The sequence below is a fragment of the Carassius carassius genome, chromosome 10 (assembly GCF_963082965.1).
Source record: "Carassius carassius chromosome 10, fCarCar2.1, whole genome shotgun sequence".
Lineage (NCBI taxonomy): Eukaryota > Metazoa > Chordata > Actinopteri > Cypriniformes > Cyprinidae > Carassius > Carassius carassius.
The window spans coordinates 6,752,861-6,769,776 of NC_081764.1; the positions used below are offsets into that span (position 1 = coordinate 6,752,861).

General features: G+C 35.7%; 1 protein-coding gene across 2 annotated transcripts in view; it reads right to left on the minus strand.

Annotated features, from left to right (window-relative positions):
• Positions 1-16,916, minus strand: part of LOC132151643 (contactin-4-like) — a 148,379-nt gene that overhangs the window by 115,028 nt on the left and 16,435 nt on the right. For both annotated transcript variants that reach the window (XM_059559899.1, XM_059559898.1), the window contains exon 2: positions 7,419-7,548. In XM_059559899.1, coding sequence (XP_059415882.1) covers positions 7,419-7,548 — 130 coding nt within the window. The remainder of the gene's footprint in view (positions 1-7,418; positions 7,549-16,916) is intronic.

Sequence of the window (16,916 nt, forward strand, 5' to 3'; positions counted from 1 at the left end):
TGCAGCTTGAAGATCACTTGCCAGAACCGATACAGCTGCAAGGGTGAGGGAACCAGTTGTCAGGGAACCACAGACGGCCAGGCAGGGCTGGAGGGGAGAACACAAGAGATAGAGACAACACAAGACCGGACAAAACAACCAGCACACTAGACAACACAAACAATACAGGGAACAAGAAATTCCTTACCAAAAACAGGGAAAAAGTAAATAAGTAAATAAATACCAAGAAACTAGGCGAAAACACAAATAAATAAAAGGTTAGGCCCTACAGGTAAATGCTGAGGGAAACAAACTAAAATACACTAGAGACTTGAATCTAGCAAATGACTAGAAGGATACTCATGGATAATAGGTGAAAAAAAAACTTAAACTAAAAAGGAACTAAAAGAGAAGACCTAGGGAAAAAATAGCTCTTGGAGAACTCAACTTGGAGGCTCAACAGGAAAGTCCAAAAAGCAAAAACTAGATTTTGACAAGAAAAACTTGAAACTGCAAAACACACGTTAGGCAAACACGCAGCCAAACAGGAACCGGCAACTACAAGAGGGAAGAGAGCACAATAAGAAGCATACAGCGACATGAGGAACAGGTGACAACACTCTGACTAATGAGGACTAAACAAGGGGGCGTGAACCGGGAAAACAAGGAGGAGGGACAAGAGGAGCACGTGGCAGACACAAGAGACACAACCATGTGCTCAGGCACAAAATAAACAAAGACACATTGAACAAAGACAGTACAAACAAGGTTGTCAGGGCAGGATCCTGACACTGTTCTATAGGAGAATCTTAACTAAGTTATTAATAAAGTGTGATTATATTTTAAACAGGAATATTTCACTCTGAGAAATTAGAACCATTTCACACAGGCAGATTTTGGAGATGTCCTTGCATGGGTTCAATAACTAATATATCATCTCTCTTACAACCTCCTATTGCAGCAACTTTACTTTTCCCCCTTTTTAAAGAACCCATAAAATATGTCAAACAGATTTTCCTACCCGTGTTGACATACCAAAAGCCAATTTTCTTAAAAGCAGATATCCAGTACTACATCAGTTGCCAGACTCCATAAAACCCATTTTACATCTGTAATATGTTGGGACACATTTTTGAGTGAAACAGCATTTTCTGAAAAAAAAGTTTATGTTTAATCGCCCAGTACAGCGCCCAGATACAGCGCCCAGTACAGCCAGTTCATTCACACTGTGCTTTTCTAAATGGTATTTGTAATTTGACATCTTGTTTTATTTGTCCATTTCACATTTGTATACAGATGCTTCTTATTTTCCTAAACAAAAACAGAATCTCCCTAATGCCCCCTGAGAGGCGGGTCATTTACACACACAAAGACTCTTCACACCGAGAAATGACTGCGTGTCTATGCAAAGCTCAGAAATAATATGGGTGTAGCCCTACATCGCTTCTTTCAGGACTTCTGCTCTCGAGTCTAATTTGAACCTAGTACCTCTGAATCAAAGACACATTCCCATCCCTGCGCCGAGTGTTTTCAAAAGACAAAAAAAAATTGTTGACAACAAATATTTAATATTTGTAGCCCTTAATGAATGATATTGCACGGTCTTCAGAGATGTCGGTAATTGATAGGAGTCAGTGATGCGCGGGTTGATCCAAAATGAGCGGGTGCCTGCGGTCAGCCGCGGTCACCCGCGGTTACGAGTCATCCAAAAATATTTTTAATGATATTCGGGTCGCGGTGGGTCGGGTCCTTTGAAATAAAGATGCCAATTAAACCTTTGTAATTTATATAGTACTATATACGATTTTGAAATATATAGGCCTACACTTTATTGGCTGAATAACTGGCGCGAATAGAGTGACAACCTGTCCCGCTTTACATTGTACAGCAATTTTACCCTTTGTCCCGCCTCACGCAAATTGAGCATCTGTCCCGCTTTTTCATTCGACCCTGCCTAATAAATACACAGATACGTCCATGGCGTAGTGTTAACTTATGTCCAATAGTTCAGAGGAGAGAAATAAAAGCGTTAGTCGATAGGCTCAGTCGTACATCAATCAAACTGTTGACGCGCGTGCTGTTCAGTCAGGTTAATGGCCACGAAAAATATAAGATGCACTTTTAATAGCGAATTGACTGGGGCATACCCTTGATTAAGACCTGTAGATGGCGAAGCAGAGAGAGCTTTTTTTCTGTGGGACATGGAGGAGAATACGACGTGAAGCGACATGGTGCATGTGAGTACCATAGAAAAAAAGCACATCATCAAGAAACATGCAAATCAGTGCAATCGTTTTTCAATAAACCAAATGACCCACATGCTGAAAAAGTTTGGGCAGCAGAAGTGACGAGCATTTATCATGCCGTACATGACTGCAGTAACAAGTTTGCCCCAGTCATTTTTCCTGATTCTGAAATAGCTAAGAAAAAAGCTGTAGAAACTTTGGGTGATATTTTGGGTCAGGTAGTGTCTTAATCTTTTAGTCGGTGGGTTTAAAAAGAAATATAGGCAATATATTACAGAAAGCTTGAAATGTCTACTTTATACGAAAATATTCAAACCAAAATAAATAGGCTACTCTCTGATTATGTAATCCATATTAAATGTGCATTTCTCTCTGGCGTTCATGGCGAGTCTGCATCGTCAACTTAATCTTAGCAGCGACACAGAAAACACCAGTTTATTCCTAAACAATTAAATGTCTCCTTGCTAATTTAAACACATGCATAATCATTAATTTAACTGGTTCTTTGTGGGAAGCCTTATGTATGCGGTCATAACGCTTATTATCCTGTAGGCTAAAGCCTATTTAAGTAATTATATTAATATAAAGGGGCGACGCGTTTACTACTTTTAAAAAATGCGGGTCAGGAAGAGGGTCGGGTAAAATATTTTATTTTCATTTTTTTGCGGTCCGAGTTGCGGGCGGCTTAGTTGAAAACATCGGTCGGGTGCGGGTTGTTTATACATTGACCCGCACATCACTGATAGGAGTGGAGAGTTTCCAAATCTCAGGCTCAATAATAAGATGATTTCCCCTTCCTGTTAGTTTCCAATTGTCCTTTTCTGCTGTGTTTGATCTTAGTGAGGCTGATGAAACGAAAAAGGGACGAGCAGTTGTTTCCGACAGTAAAATTAGTTTCTTGTTTGTTTGAGATTCTTGATGTGGCGATTTGTGAAGTGTAAAAGCACACTTGCAATTAAGAATAATGACAACACCACATCGAGTGCGATCAAACTTGTGACAGAAATGTTGTTTGAAATGTTGCAAACGATATATTGCTTCTAAGATATCTAATTATATAAAATAGCATGGCATTGAAACGAGAAGGGTACGAATTTATGTCATCAGTTATTACTAACCCCCTGTCCCTGGAAGAAATTGAGATTTAACCACCTACAGTTCCCATCTTGGGTGACACAACATCCAATTTGTGTCACTGACAGCCTGCTTTTTTTCTCTTTATCTTCAAGTTTTCATCACACATATGCATTTTCTCACTATGCCTTGTTCTCATTTCAGTGTGGAGGGCCAGAAATACCACCGCGTTCTCCCAGAAAGTGTAACAACTTCATTTCAAAAGATCAATTATTAGCATACAAATGAGAATGCTGGTATATGACAGCATGTCAAGAAACTTTGTGTACCCCAGCGGTTCTCAATTCCAGTCCTCGCACCCCACTGCTCTGCACATATTGTATGTCTCTCTTTGTTAACATACCTGATTCAGATAATCAGCTCGTTAGAAGTGAGTTCCGTGCATGAACTGTGTTCCAATTCACACATTGTTTACTGCTCCCTACTCCCTGAGCAGGGGAAATCTTGAAACATTCATTCACGGATTTGTGTTGCACAATCTCCGTCTGGACACACGGACAAGTGTGACATCATATACCTCTGTAAATCAATACAATTTAAATTCACGTCTCGTACACTTCAATGCACTTTGAATGGAACATATAAGTTTGCTTCAAACTGGAATCATGGCGGAATATCCTGTGATGTCCACTTCGCAGAGCACTTATGTTCGAATAAAACAAACGTCTGAAGCAATAAGAGAAACGTCCAAAATGTGCAGAGCAGTGGGGCGCGAGGACTGGAATTGAGAACCGCTGGTGTAACTGTTCAAAAATGGCCACTTCCCATCTGCTGCTGTAACTATGGCTACAGGCTATCCTTTGATTGACAATTCTCCCTTAACTTCTCAACAAGGTGATGCAAGGATATTCTATAGCATTCTCTAGTCTCCTTCATGTTCTTGAAGTGAGGTAAAGAGGAGAAGTGAATTAGAATGAGAAGCTACAGAGAGAGAAGGTGGGAAGTCTGAAGTATAAGGAGCAGCTGTCATCTCAGATCAAGAGAACGTAGCAGTGTAATTTACGATAAGTTGTTTAACTTCAATGATATTGCCTCTCCGACCTTCTCCACAAGAAGTTACAAAATGTCAGGCAAAGGAAGGTTAACAGGGCTGTTCAATAAGCAATGATATACCATGATTTTTTTGCATTTAATTTTTGTTCTTCAATGCTTGAAATTAGTTTTCTAGTCAGATATGAATTTTGTCTAAATACCCTGCCATTCAAAAGTTTGGGGTAGGTACTTTTTTTAAATTATTTTAAATTATTTTTTACTCTATTGAAATATGTTTCTTAAACTCAGCCAGGCTGAAAAAAAAGAAAAAAAAAAGGTAATATTTTGAAATATTATTACAATTAAAAATAACTGCTTTCTATTGTAATACATTTAAAAATGTAATTTTTTCCTGTGATGGCAAAGCTGCATTTTTAGCAGTCATTACTCCAGTCTTCAGTGTCACATATTCTTCAGAAATCATTACAATATTCTGATTGTCAAAAAAACAACTTATTTTTACATATTAAAGAAATTACAAATCAAATCAATGTTTTGTGTCCATTATAGCAATACAATAAACCAAATAATATATAGCAATAATCCTGTCAGGGTTATTTATTTATTTATTTGTGATAACAACCAGCTGAGAGTGCATTATTCCTTACTTATTCAAGTAAAAAATATTATTATATGACTGAATCAATCTGACTGCACTAGGTTACACCAACAAAAATACTTTTTAAGGGCCAGATCAGGCAGAAAGGCACTTTTTTTTACTTTAAAGTGTTGTTTGACATACAAATAATAGTACTGAGGTATGATTACATAGGATCACAACATCAAACGCCTCGCAGCAGTGACAGCTTTAACCAGACGCTCCATTTGCTGAGCACATGCTTTATGTGCTCATGCTCAAACAGATATTACGTATCGCTATGCAACACCATCTGGCTCAGGACACAGGAGGCGATTTAAGGATCTGTTGCACACTTTAAGTCTGTCTGTGTAACACGTTCTTTAGTAAAAACCTTCTTCCAAGAAGGTAGACACAATACCAGATGCCTTAGCTCAAAAGCTACAATCACAGCTTTGATTATCCTCCGTGCTTGTGCATGAGTTTAAAGGGATAGTTCAGCTAAAAGCTCAGTGAGTTGAAATGAATCAGTCCAATTCATAAATAAATCATTCAATCTGATTTTTTGAACCACTAATTCATTGACAAAATTCAGAAGACTTGGAATATACAGTAGTGCACAAGTCATAAGACAACCTTTATATGGAGGCTTGTTTCCAACACGAGATAAAAAATTAAATAAAAATAAAATAAGAAAAGGAAATAGCGATTTCAAGATAAATCTTGAAATTCTTAGAAGAAACAATTACCTTTTTGATAATGAGGGAAAGGATGGGTGCAGTTCATGAGGTTGAACTTAATGCATTTTGAAAGTGATGGCCACTAGATCTGCCAAGAGAAGGACATTCATCAAAAAGCTCCATGATTCAAGCTTGCTGACAGGAAAGAGGAAGCTACTGATTAGCTTTTCCATTAAACTTGATCAATTCTGGTACAGCACATATATCCGTCTTTCTGCAGCACATCTGAACAGTTTCAGGGGAACATGTTAATTTGAAGCCATTGAACCAGACGCTCCATTATCATACTTAAAAAGATACTTTACTATTGATAAATCATAGCATGTGAAGGAGAATGAAAATAGGATCAGGGTGATGCATAGCTAAAAACTGTTAAAAGGGTCCCATTATGCTATTTTACAAAGTCTTCATTTTGTTTTGGGGGTGTAGAACAGGGTTTGCAGTTGGATGTGTTAAATGCAGAACACAAATGGACACCATTTGTATGTGCTCTGCATGGAGTATGGGACACCATACTTGGCCACACGTCACTTCACTTTACTAAAACATTGTAATCCATGAAAACTCCTACACAGGAATATAGGCCAAACCAGTGGCAAGAGTTTGGGGCAGGGTTATCATTTGGTCAAACAATGGCAGATGTGAGCAGCATGACCTGTCTGAAAAAAATGCACTATTTGCAAGAACAAATGTTCAATGCACAACTATGACGGGATTTCATTGTGGGTGGTAGCATTCATTTTGTAATTATTAAACTTTAGTTGAATTTTTGTCTAGTTTTAGTCAGTGGAAATGTAAAAATTTTCAGCATATTTTTGTCTTACTGTATAATGGTTAAAATGATGAAAAAAAATATTATTTTACTCAATTTCAATTGCAATGATTGTTGTAATTTGGGAAATTTATTTTTACATTTCATCAGAAGTTGCTCTTTTACAAACAAGCACAAATCAATAGAATTTAATCAATAGAATCAATCGACTATTATGCATGGTTTATTTTACTTATTATATCTAATGTTAGTGTACAGATTTATATAAGCATATCAATTAGAGGCTAAATAAACACCAAAGACTTCAGACATATACTCAACCTGTGTACGTTGTGAAAACTGGTGTAACAAAATACAATTCTCAAATATTATAACAGAGAAATTCCTAATAGTAATTCCAATAAATCAGAACTGAATTAATGATTCTCTTTTAAAATAACAGGAAAAAGACTTTTTGCTGCATGGTTGCATAAGTAACATTACAATCATCAAACCTCTATCGCAAACAATACAGACGAGATCCATGACAGAGATCTTTTTTTCGTCAACGATATCGGATGTTGATTTAGTCTCAGTTATCTTTTAATCATCTTAATTTCACCAGGGGAAAAAACTTTGTTGACAAACAATTTTCATCATAGTTTTCGTTAACAAAATTAACACTACTGGGCAGGGCTAACCAGTGCAATGCTGCAGAAATAGAAAGGACAAAACAAAAGGACAAAGAAAGTACAAGGAGGAATTTTATCACTTATCACATCACAAATGCTTGGGACATGGTGCAAAGCTACTGATGCCAATGTGCACTGGCACAAAAGAGCCTATGCATTTTTTGGAATCGTGAAAAGAAAAAGGGACTGACGTACAATTTACTGAAGCAGTGATGCAGATGACCGAACAGCAGTGTTTTTGCGCTGGCAAGTTGGCAGTCAACTCACCTGTAAAAAGGAGGAGGGTCACCTTGCGCCTCACAGCTAAAAACCACCTCCTTGTTCTTCTCCATGGAGTCTACTGGAAACACAATGCTGCCTGGCTGCTTCGCGAACATGGGGCTCTGCAGTGTGTTGCCTACAGACAGAGAGAGAGTGAAGGAGAGAAAGAGAGTGATCAGCACGCTCCACTTACAGACATTCAACCTGCTTGCAAAACAAGCGATTAGCTGGTGGCTCTGAGCAGGCCAGAACTGGTAAGGCATTAGAGAGTCAAACCACAAGCAGACAAAACATATCAATTAATTCAACTAACACCACGGCAACTGTAATGAAACCGTCATTGATTGACACAGAACAACTGCTTGAGGACACGTTCATCGCTTACTATCACCTCTGTGGTCTGTTTTTAACCTTCGCTAAAGCAGCGTGGTTGTAACGAAAAACGCTCGGGCAATTAGACGTGTGGTAAACGCCTCTCAGTTGTGATTTGAGGCTCATCGTGTGAAGTGACACACTGAGATTGCTGACGCAACCTACACAAAGCCACAATTTGTTGTTTTTTGAAAGATGGGACCAAACAGGATTAGTGTGAAAATTAAACTATTTTGGATCAATATGCTAAACATAATTATTTACATATTCATTTACATTTTAGTGCAATTTTTTTTATTAGTATTTAAATGCTTCTTCCACTGTGTGAAAATCATCAGATACAAAAATATTGTTTAATGAATAGTTTAATGAAGTTAGCTTTAAAAAATAAAAATGTACTAAGAATATGCACACAAGCAATATGAGTAAAACTGAATTACAATGTAAATTTATAATTCTGGTAAAAGAGAATATAAAATAAATTGAATGTAACACAATCTAGTGATCATCTATGATCAGATTCAAAGAAGCAAGGTTGCTATTTTCAAAAATAGTGCATGGTAACTTTGCTTGTGCATGCTTTTAAGTAAAGCTGATACATGGGTAAAGATAAGATTAAAATATAATAATGCTACTGTTACAGTTGCAATGATTTTTGTTGCTGCAAAAATTAATATTTTCTATGAACTGTTGCTTTACTGTATTTAGATAGTCTGGTGTCAGCCCATAGGTTTTTCCACTTAAAAAAGGAGCACAAAGCAGATGTCACGTGGTGTACATAAAAACACATCTGTAGGCAAGACTGTCTCCACCAACAGCATCAACTATTTACATTTGTGCTTTATATCATTTTGGTCTCTTGGTTAGTGCATGTTTGCTGGCTCTGTGCAAAGAAAATTCATTAAATACTGCACTTCACCTCACTGGTTCTCTGTCCAACTGATCTAGCAAATTGTGCTAAAGCAAAGGTAAAAACAGGAGAAGTAGAATTAAGACTAGTTTAGTCTGAAGCAGCCATAAAAAGCTCTAGAAGGTCATTGGCCTCTCTAACAAGCAGCAGGAGTGAGCATTATCTCCCTAAACCAGAGAACATCCATTTCAGCATTAAAATAACAGAAAAATGCTTTTTAGCGGCAGGGTGTGCCAGCACATCATTGGAAAGCACATCAAATAAATACGAGCAGCTTAAAAATATTATTTAAACAAGTAATAAAATGGGCTAAAAACAGCAGAAATCATAACCATTTTCTTTGGGTACTTTTCCACGAAATCTATTTAATTCCATTTACTGCTTTCTGGTTAGAGAGCTTGTATTGCTTGCAGGAGACAGAGTAAGAGATAAACTTTAAGTATCTTTAAAAGAGCAAAATATTGGATTTTGGATTTTTGTATTTCCTGTGTTGTTGTTTGTTTTTTTGTTTTTTAATAAATTATTTCTTCTTAGGCAGCTTGGTTGCATAATGTTTTTGCCATAAGCCATGTGAATGTACTTTGTACCTCAGAAAATATGCCCCCCACCCCCCAATAGTTAATATATTACAAATATGTTTCTACATTTCTTCTGGATATGTCATGTAAAAATGAAAGGGCAAATTTGTTCTGTGAAACACATCAGTTTCACAAAACTATGTTACAAAATTTAGTTAAAAAATAGGGTATTTTGCTCACTGCATATGAAAAGCTGAAAAAAGCTCTGATTTGAAAATAAAACAAAACAAAATATAAATTACAACAATACAACTTACAATCCATACAACAGGCTATTCTTTCCAACATTTCAATCAAAAATTATTCCAAACACAACAGGTTTCAGTTTATTTTGTGTTATGCATTGTCATTGAATATTGATTTATTTCCTCTTAAATTGTAACATTACATTCAACATTACAATATTAAAAAGATACCCAGCTTTCATGCTCTGTTTCATCTCAAAATTGCAAGCCAGTCTTTATTCACCATCCGTTCTGCAAGAACTAATGCGTCTTTCAGGGGTAAGTGGACACTTATATCACCGGTGAAGAGCGAACTCGCTACTAAGTGCCTTATTTCGCAACCTTCATTTTCACTTTGTTAGACTGGGTGAATGTGTGTGAGCACAATGTCTATGCATTAACAGTAGAATTTCAACCACAGTGCATAAAACTAAAATATAAAAAGAGCAAGGAGAGTGTGTGTGGATTGTTACCACCTGTACAGCTGCTCTCTAGGTCCTGGGTGCTTTAATTGGGCTTGTTTTGCTTCCCATCACGCAGACAGATAATTCATCGCAGCTCTAACGATCTCCACTAATTCTGCCAGTGACATGACAATGACAGCCCCTTATTTCAGCGTCAGAGGCACTGCAGTACATTCCCTCGTTACCTGGCGATAAACACTGCTCCACAAACATTGTTTGGATTTACAAAACCTGTTTGGCAAAATAAGAGTAGGATTATAGGATATAAAATTCAACCTGAAATCTAAATTCATTCTTTATTCTTGATCTTAATGTGGACAATAAAAGAACTGTTGTGTTGATGGGGACACAAGTTCAGCTCCACTTTTTCTGTCAGATCTTAACTATGATGTCAAACAAAAAAGGACAAAAAGCCACTAAAATAATAAGAGTATAATATAAACTAATATAATTATTACAAATATATAATATAAATTTATATACTACCATTCAAAAGTTAGATTTTTGAAGGAAATCACTTATGCTCAACAAGACAGCATTCATTTTGATCAAAATACAGTAAAAACTATAATATTGTCAAATATTATTAAGACCTGTCTTCTATTCTAATCTTTTTTTTATGTAATTTTTCGCTGTGATGGCAAAGCTGAATATTCAGCAGTCCTTACTCCAGTCTTCAGTGTCACATGATTCTTCAAAAATCATTCTAATATGCTTTGAAACATTTCCAGTTACTATTAATGTATTACTGATTAAACTGTTTGTGGAAAGCGTAATACATTATTATTATTATTATTATTATTTGGAGTCCTCATTTAATAAATTAATAAATAACAAATTCTGCATTTATTTGAACTGAAATCTTTTGTAATACAAATGTATTTACTGTCACTTATGATAAATTTAATGCATCCTTAGGAATAAAAAAATGCACCTTTTATACACTTTTCTTTGGGCTAAGGGTCCAGATAGAAGCTGACCTATCAAGCCACTCAAACCAACAGAGTTATATAGGAACCACAGACACAATCTTTACACTCTTTGGACAAATCCTATAACTGGGATAAAAGAAAGTATTTATCAAAAACACTATTCAATCCATAAAAGATTTCTTCAGCCAGTATGTACACAATTCCAGAGGGAGATCTCTAAAAATATTCTGTATGTTTGACACTGGAGTGTTATATTGTCATATGCTACTGTTGATGTTGGATGCAGAGGGGCCAATCACCTACAAACACAAACGGAATATATCCAGAGGACATATGACACAAGGTATGAGACATATTTCACAAGCCTTGCATCATGTCTTGCTCCATGACAACGTACAGCAATGAATAACAACACCACTAGGACTGACAAGACTTTTCTATGAACTTCCAAGCCATCTGAGGTTAACACAGGAAAGAAAAAACAAAGTTGACGTTTTAATTAAAACTAAGATCTTTTAAGTAAAATTAAATGATGGAACTAGCACAATTAGTCAAGAACAGGTGGGACATCCTTGGGGATGAAGAGTCAGTTCAAAACTGCAAGAGTGCACCTCCTGTTCTTTAACCATCATGTGTTGCGATAAACCGCATATCCCAGTTAGTCAATTAATGATGCATACTCATTAAAAGATCCCTGCAGTGTAAAGAAAGGCAAATGAAACAAGACAGGGATTAAACTTTAGTCTCACTCACATTTTTCCTCATCAAATTACGTTAGCTCCTCAAAAACATCTCGGCTTGCTCTGCCAAACATGTTATGATACATCAAACAAGTTTTTAGGAGGAAGTCAGAGAGAGCAGGAGACGGTAGGAAAGTGGCTGGTTTTCAATTTCCATGAATAAAACATTTATCGATATATGCATATGCAGGAGAAAATGTCGAGCAAGCGCAACCAACAACAAAATGAAGCAGATGCCAAAAAGAGAAACAAAAAAAACGAGAATGGTTGGAAAGAAAACAGGGCCAGTGGTGAATCGCTGACACCACCAATTAGCAAGGGCTTGCCTGCGCAGCCATCTAGGGATGCGAGCGTCTTCATGCAGCCACGATAAGAATAATTGCGTCCCCAGAGATGGAGCAGGTGAGTCCACCTGGAGCGAAACAAGGGCTTCTGTTACTCAGAAACAGTCTTGGCTTTCATCAACAAGAAGTCAGCTCCCCGCTAATACTGTCATCAATGAACTGCAATGAAATGAAATGAAAGCTAATGAAAGCTTTAATGCAGTCACTTGCGAGGAAGCCAAGCGGCCTGGTATTAAGACGTCAGCCTGCGCGAGATTATTTTTCACATAGTCAGGAGGTACTTGAAATATCACAGGCGCTGGAGTGTCTCACGAAAAATTGATTACTTGGGGGTTCTGGTCTCCATCGAAGACCAGATGGAGAGACTGAGGCTGAGGCAGCAAAAATGCAGATGTGGACTAGGATCGGGACAGCGCAGTATCACAGCCACAGCTGTACTCTGCTAGATGCTCTTTTTGAGGAGTCCGCAGAGTTGTGCTAATAGGGCACAGCCGCTGTTGACCTGGCAACGGGACACATGGTGTGATAGACCAGATGCTGTTGTCAACAGAAAGGTTTTTGCATCTATTGAACAACCAAGAGTGCAAACAGAAGTTGAAAAAAATAGCAAAAACATGACAAAAGGTTATACATTTTTCTTATCTAATTTTCTCTCATTGCATTTGGAGGTTTACAGTGGTTTAAGATTAAAAAGTTGGGCCCTTTAATGGAAAACACGGACGAAATTGCAAAATCTAGTCATAAAAATGGAATTTACAGAAAATGCAATATGTCATGGCAAAATGTTCAAGAATTCAACTGATTAGACATCCCTTTTGATTAATTAAATTTTAATAAAACAACTAAAATGGAAAGCATAAAAATTACAATGAAAAACTGAATTTGGGAAAAATAAAATGGAATTTCTGAATAAATTAAAGATTTAATAGGGATTCAATACGTTTTAATTAACTTATTGTTAAATTGTACGTTTCATGATTTCAAATAATTCGTTTCATGATTTAGATTAATAAGACATGCTTTCTGATGACAAAAATGTTATGTAACTAATTAAAATGGAAATGGAAAAACATGGAAAGTCACTGAATTTGGATAATTACATTAGATTACACCAAAAAAAAAAAAAAGCTCCTCATTGTATAATTTGTAGGTTGTCACCTTTTTACTGTGTAGTCATGATTTTTCAGTGCGCATCTTATGTTCAGTCGGCTGCATACATCAATTAATACAGTCAATGTGCAGTGCAAAGGTGATTATAAATAATTAACTGAGGAGGAAACAACCAATCAAAATCAGAATGCAAATTGTGGTCAGAAATAAGACCAACTGCAATTCAGGATGCAAATATTAGCATGACCGCATCACTGAACTACTGAAGATTCTGTCTCTGTGAATACACTGGGAGATTTTCATGCTTCAGTTTAATTTCTTAAATATTATGAAGTTCATAAAAATAAAAAGAACTTAAAATATATAACATGCTTAAATCTAAAGTTATTTAAATAAAATTTGAATGGGAGTCTGTTTATGTTCTATAAATTATACTATGGGCGTTATGCATGAAATTCAGATGTACTACATCCACACTGTGACTGTCACATGACCTTCCAGCGTCAGTTGTGTCACCTCATTGCCATTCACGAAATGAAATAGTAAAGTATCCATCGAATGCACACTTCAGAATCTGGATGGAAGTAGTGAGACATCTGGATTCTTTTCACCTACTGTTTTTCAAATACTATGAATTCGAACATACTAGTCTTTAGACATACTTTTTTTGCATACTAAATAGATGGGAAGTTTTCGATATCAGATGCAGCGAGTCACTTGTCGCAACCTACTGGTCTATCCATGTTACCTGTGTAAGACTGGAGCTGGACCATCTGGACTGAGGGACGACTTCTCTCTAAGAAACTAAAGGACTTTCCTGATAATTAACATTTGAACACTCTCTTGAATACCTTCCATCATAAATAACGGTGCCATCGAAGATGCACCACACCTAGCAGTTCACACCTCACCATCACACTCCCTCCACTTAGTTTCACTCAGAATTGCCAATAGTATAATATTCTGCATTAATGCAAGTTATATTTAAAGTCATGTTTGGTGTCATTTGTATTGTCTCAGGGCAACTGGTACAATGGTCTCAACCTTAGAAAAGTAGATTAAAAGATACAGATCTTAAGAGTAAGAGATAATTTGATTACTGTAATGGGAGTGCCCTTTTCCAGGGTCTTCCATGTAAATTACCTTCCCATTCTGTTCCCATTGAGGTGTAAACTACCCTGGTCTGGGACCTGACCTAATCAAATCCCAATTGTTAGTTTCTGTCTTAATCTCGGGGGATGTTTGTCTTGGTCTGAGGTATTTAAAGGATTGCAGCAAAAGGATTAGGGCGATTTCTGTAGACAGAAAGCCCGTAGTGTGTTGTGTGTCTCTTCACTTCATACTATGTATTTTCTAAGGTCAGGTATTTGCATCATGCATATTTTACTTTTAGATTCATCTTTGAGAATTTGATGTTTTGTATTGATATGATTTGACGTGTTTCAATTGGATATGTAATTGGCAGAATTCATATTTACCTGACTGATAATAAATTGTTACATTTGATTTTATTCTGTTTTACTCTGTAATTATTGACTCTAGTAGATTACGTTGAATCCTTGTTAGAGACATGAGCACCCGAATGAACAAGTTAATATAAACTAAAGAGTTTAACTAGAATAATCAAATGTCAGAAGAATAGTCCTACTAATTAGAAACAGACGTACAACCAATTTGCATTCCAACCTAAATTCGAGGTCATACTAAAATGGAGTCAGATTAAATAAATAATGCAGTCAGATTTGAGTGTAACCTAAATTGAATAACTCTACGCGCTGAAAGACCGAACACGCAGGAAACCTTCATCCAGCACCGGATACCTTCCTTGGTCCGAGTGCCTGGACCTTACACCTGCAGAGACAGTCTCTGAAAAATCAACAATCTGACTTTTATTTTTAAACTATTTAAAACTATTATTTTAATTAGTAGGTTTTTTCAGCACATAATTAATTCTTAGTGTCTAATTGGCATTTGTGTTTTGGGGCAGCTTGCAATATAAAAAAATAAGGAAAATAATACACTTTGATAGGAATATCTCATTATCATTTATAACCTATTCAACACTGTTTGTTCCTGTGATACATAATTTACTGGGACATTTTCAGCATGCAGACTGCAATGCTGGATCAATGCAGAGCAAGAGGACTTGCAATTGGTTCGGGGCTCTTGACATGCTCCAATCATTGATCAAGGCCCTGAAAATTCATGAGCAAAAATTCCAACATGTATTGAAGGCTTTCATAAATCTGCTCCTGAGAGTATTAGTTCCACTGTGTGGCTAAATCATGGGCTGTCAATAATTCAGCTGAAATAATTCACTTCTCAAGTGCTTCTGACAGCCAAAATATATAATAAACTGTGCATGAAAATGAACAAAATCAGTAGCGGCAGCTGCTAAGACTAATTTTGTGTTTGATTAATGAGGTATAAATTCTCTACTCTTTGTAATGATCAGATTAAAGGTTTCTAAGTCTCAGCTATGGCTGCTTTTATTAATAACATTATAAATATATATATACACAGTACAGACCAAAAGTTTGGAAACATTACTATTTTTAATGTTTTTGAAAGAAGTTTATTCTGCTCATCAAGCCTGCATTTATTTGATCAAAAAACAGAAAAAACAGTAATATTGTGAAATATTACTACAACTTAAAATAATAGTTTTCTATTTGATATACTTAAAAAAAAATAATTTATTCCTGTGATGCAAAGCTGAATTTTCAGCATCATTACTCCAGCCTTCAGTGTCACATGTAACATCCAGTCTATCACATGATCATTTAGAAATCATTCTAATATTCTGATTTATTATGAGTGTTGGAAACAGTTCTGCTGTCTAATATATTTGATGAATAAAAGGTTAAAAAGAACTACAATTATTCAAAAAAAATAATATATATTCTAATAATATATTTTCTTTACTATCACTTTTTATCAATTTAACACATCCTTGCTGAATAAAAGTATTGATTTTATTTAAAAAAAAGAAAGAAAAAAAAATTACTGACCCTAAATTACTGACCAGTAGTGTATATTGTTATTACAAAATATTTATATTTTAAAAACATAGCTTCTTTTTTTTCTTTTTTTTAAGAAACTTTTTATTCATCAAAGTATCCTAAAAAAGTATCACATGTTCTGGAAAAATATTAAGCAGCAGAACTGTTTCCAACTTTGATAATGAATCATCATATTAGAATGATTTCTAAAGGATCATGCGATAATGATCCTAAAAATTCAGCTTTGCATCACAGAAATAAATGATAATTTAAAGTATAATAAATTTTAAAACAATTATTTTAAATTGTAATAATATATCACAATATTATATTTTTTTTCTGTATTTTTGATCAAATAAATGCAGGCTTGATGAGCAGAAGAAACTTCTTTCAAAAACATTAAAAATAGTAATGTTTCCAAACTTTTGGTCTGTACTGTATATATATATATATATATATATATATATATATATATATATATATATATATATATATATATATATATATATATACACACACCTTCTCATTCAAAGAGTTTTCTTTATTTTCATGACTATGGACCGCAGACAGAAGGCAAAAGGGCCGACAAGTGCTAAGCATCTCTCGGGGAACTCCTTCAAGACTGTTGGAAGACCATTTCAGGTGACTACCTCTTGAAGCTCATCAAGAGAATGCCAAGAGTGTGCAAAGCAGTAATCAAAGCAAAAGGTGGCTACTTTGAAGAACCTAGAATATGACATATTTTCAGTTGTTTCACACTTTTTTATTATGTATATAATTCCATATATAATTCCACATGTGTTAATTCATAGTTTTGATGCCTTCAGT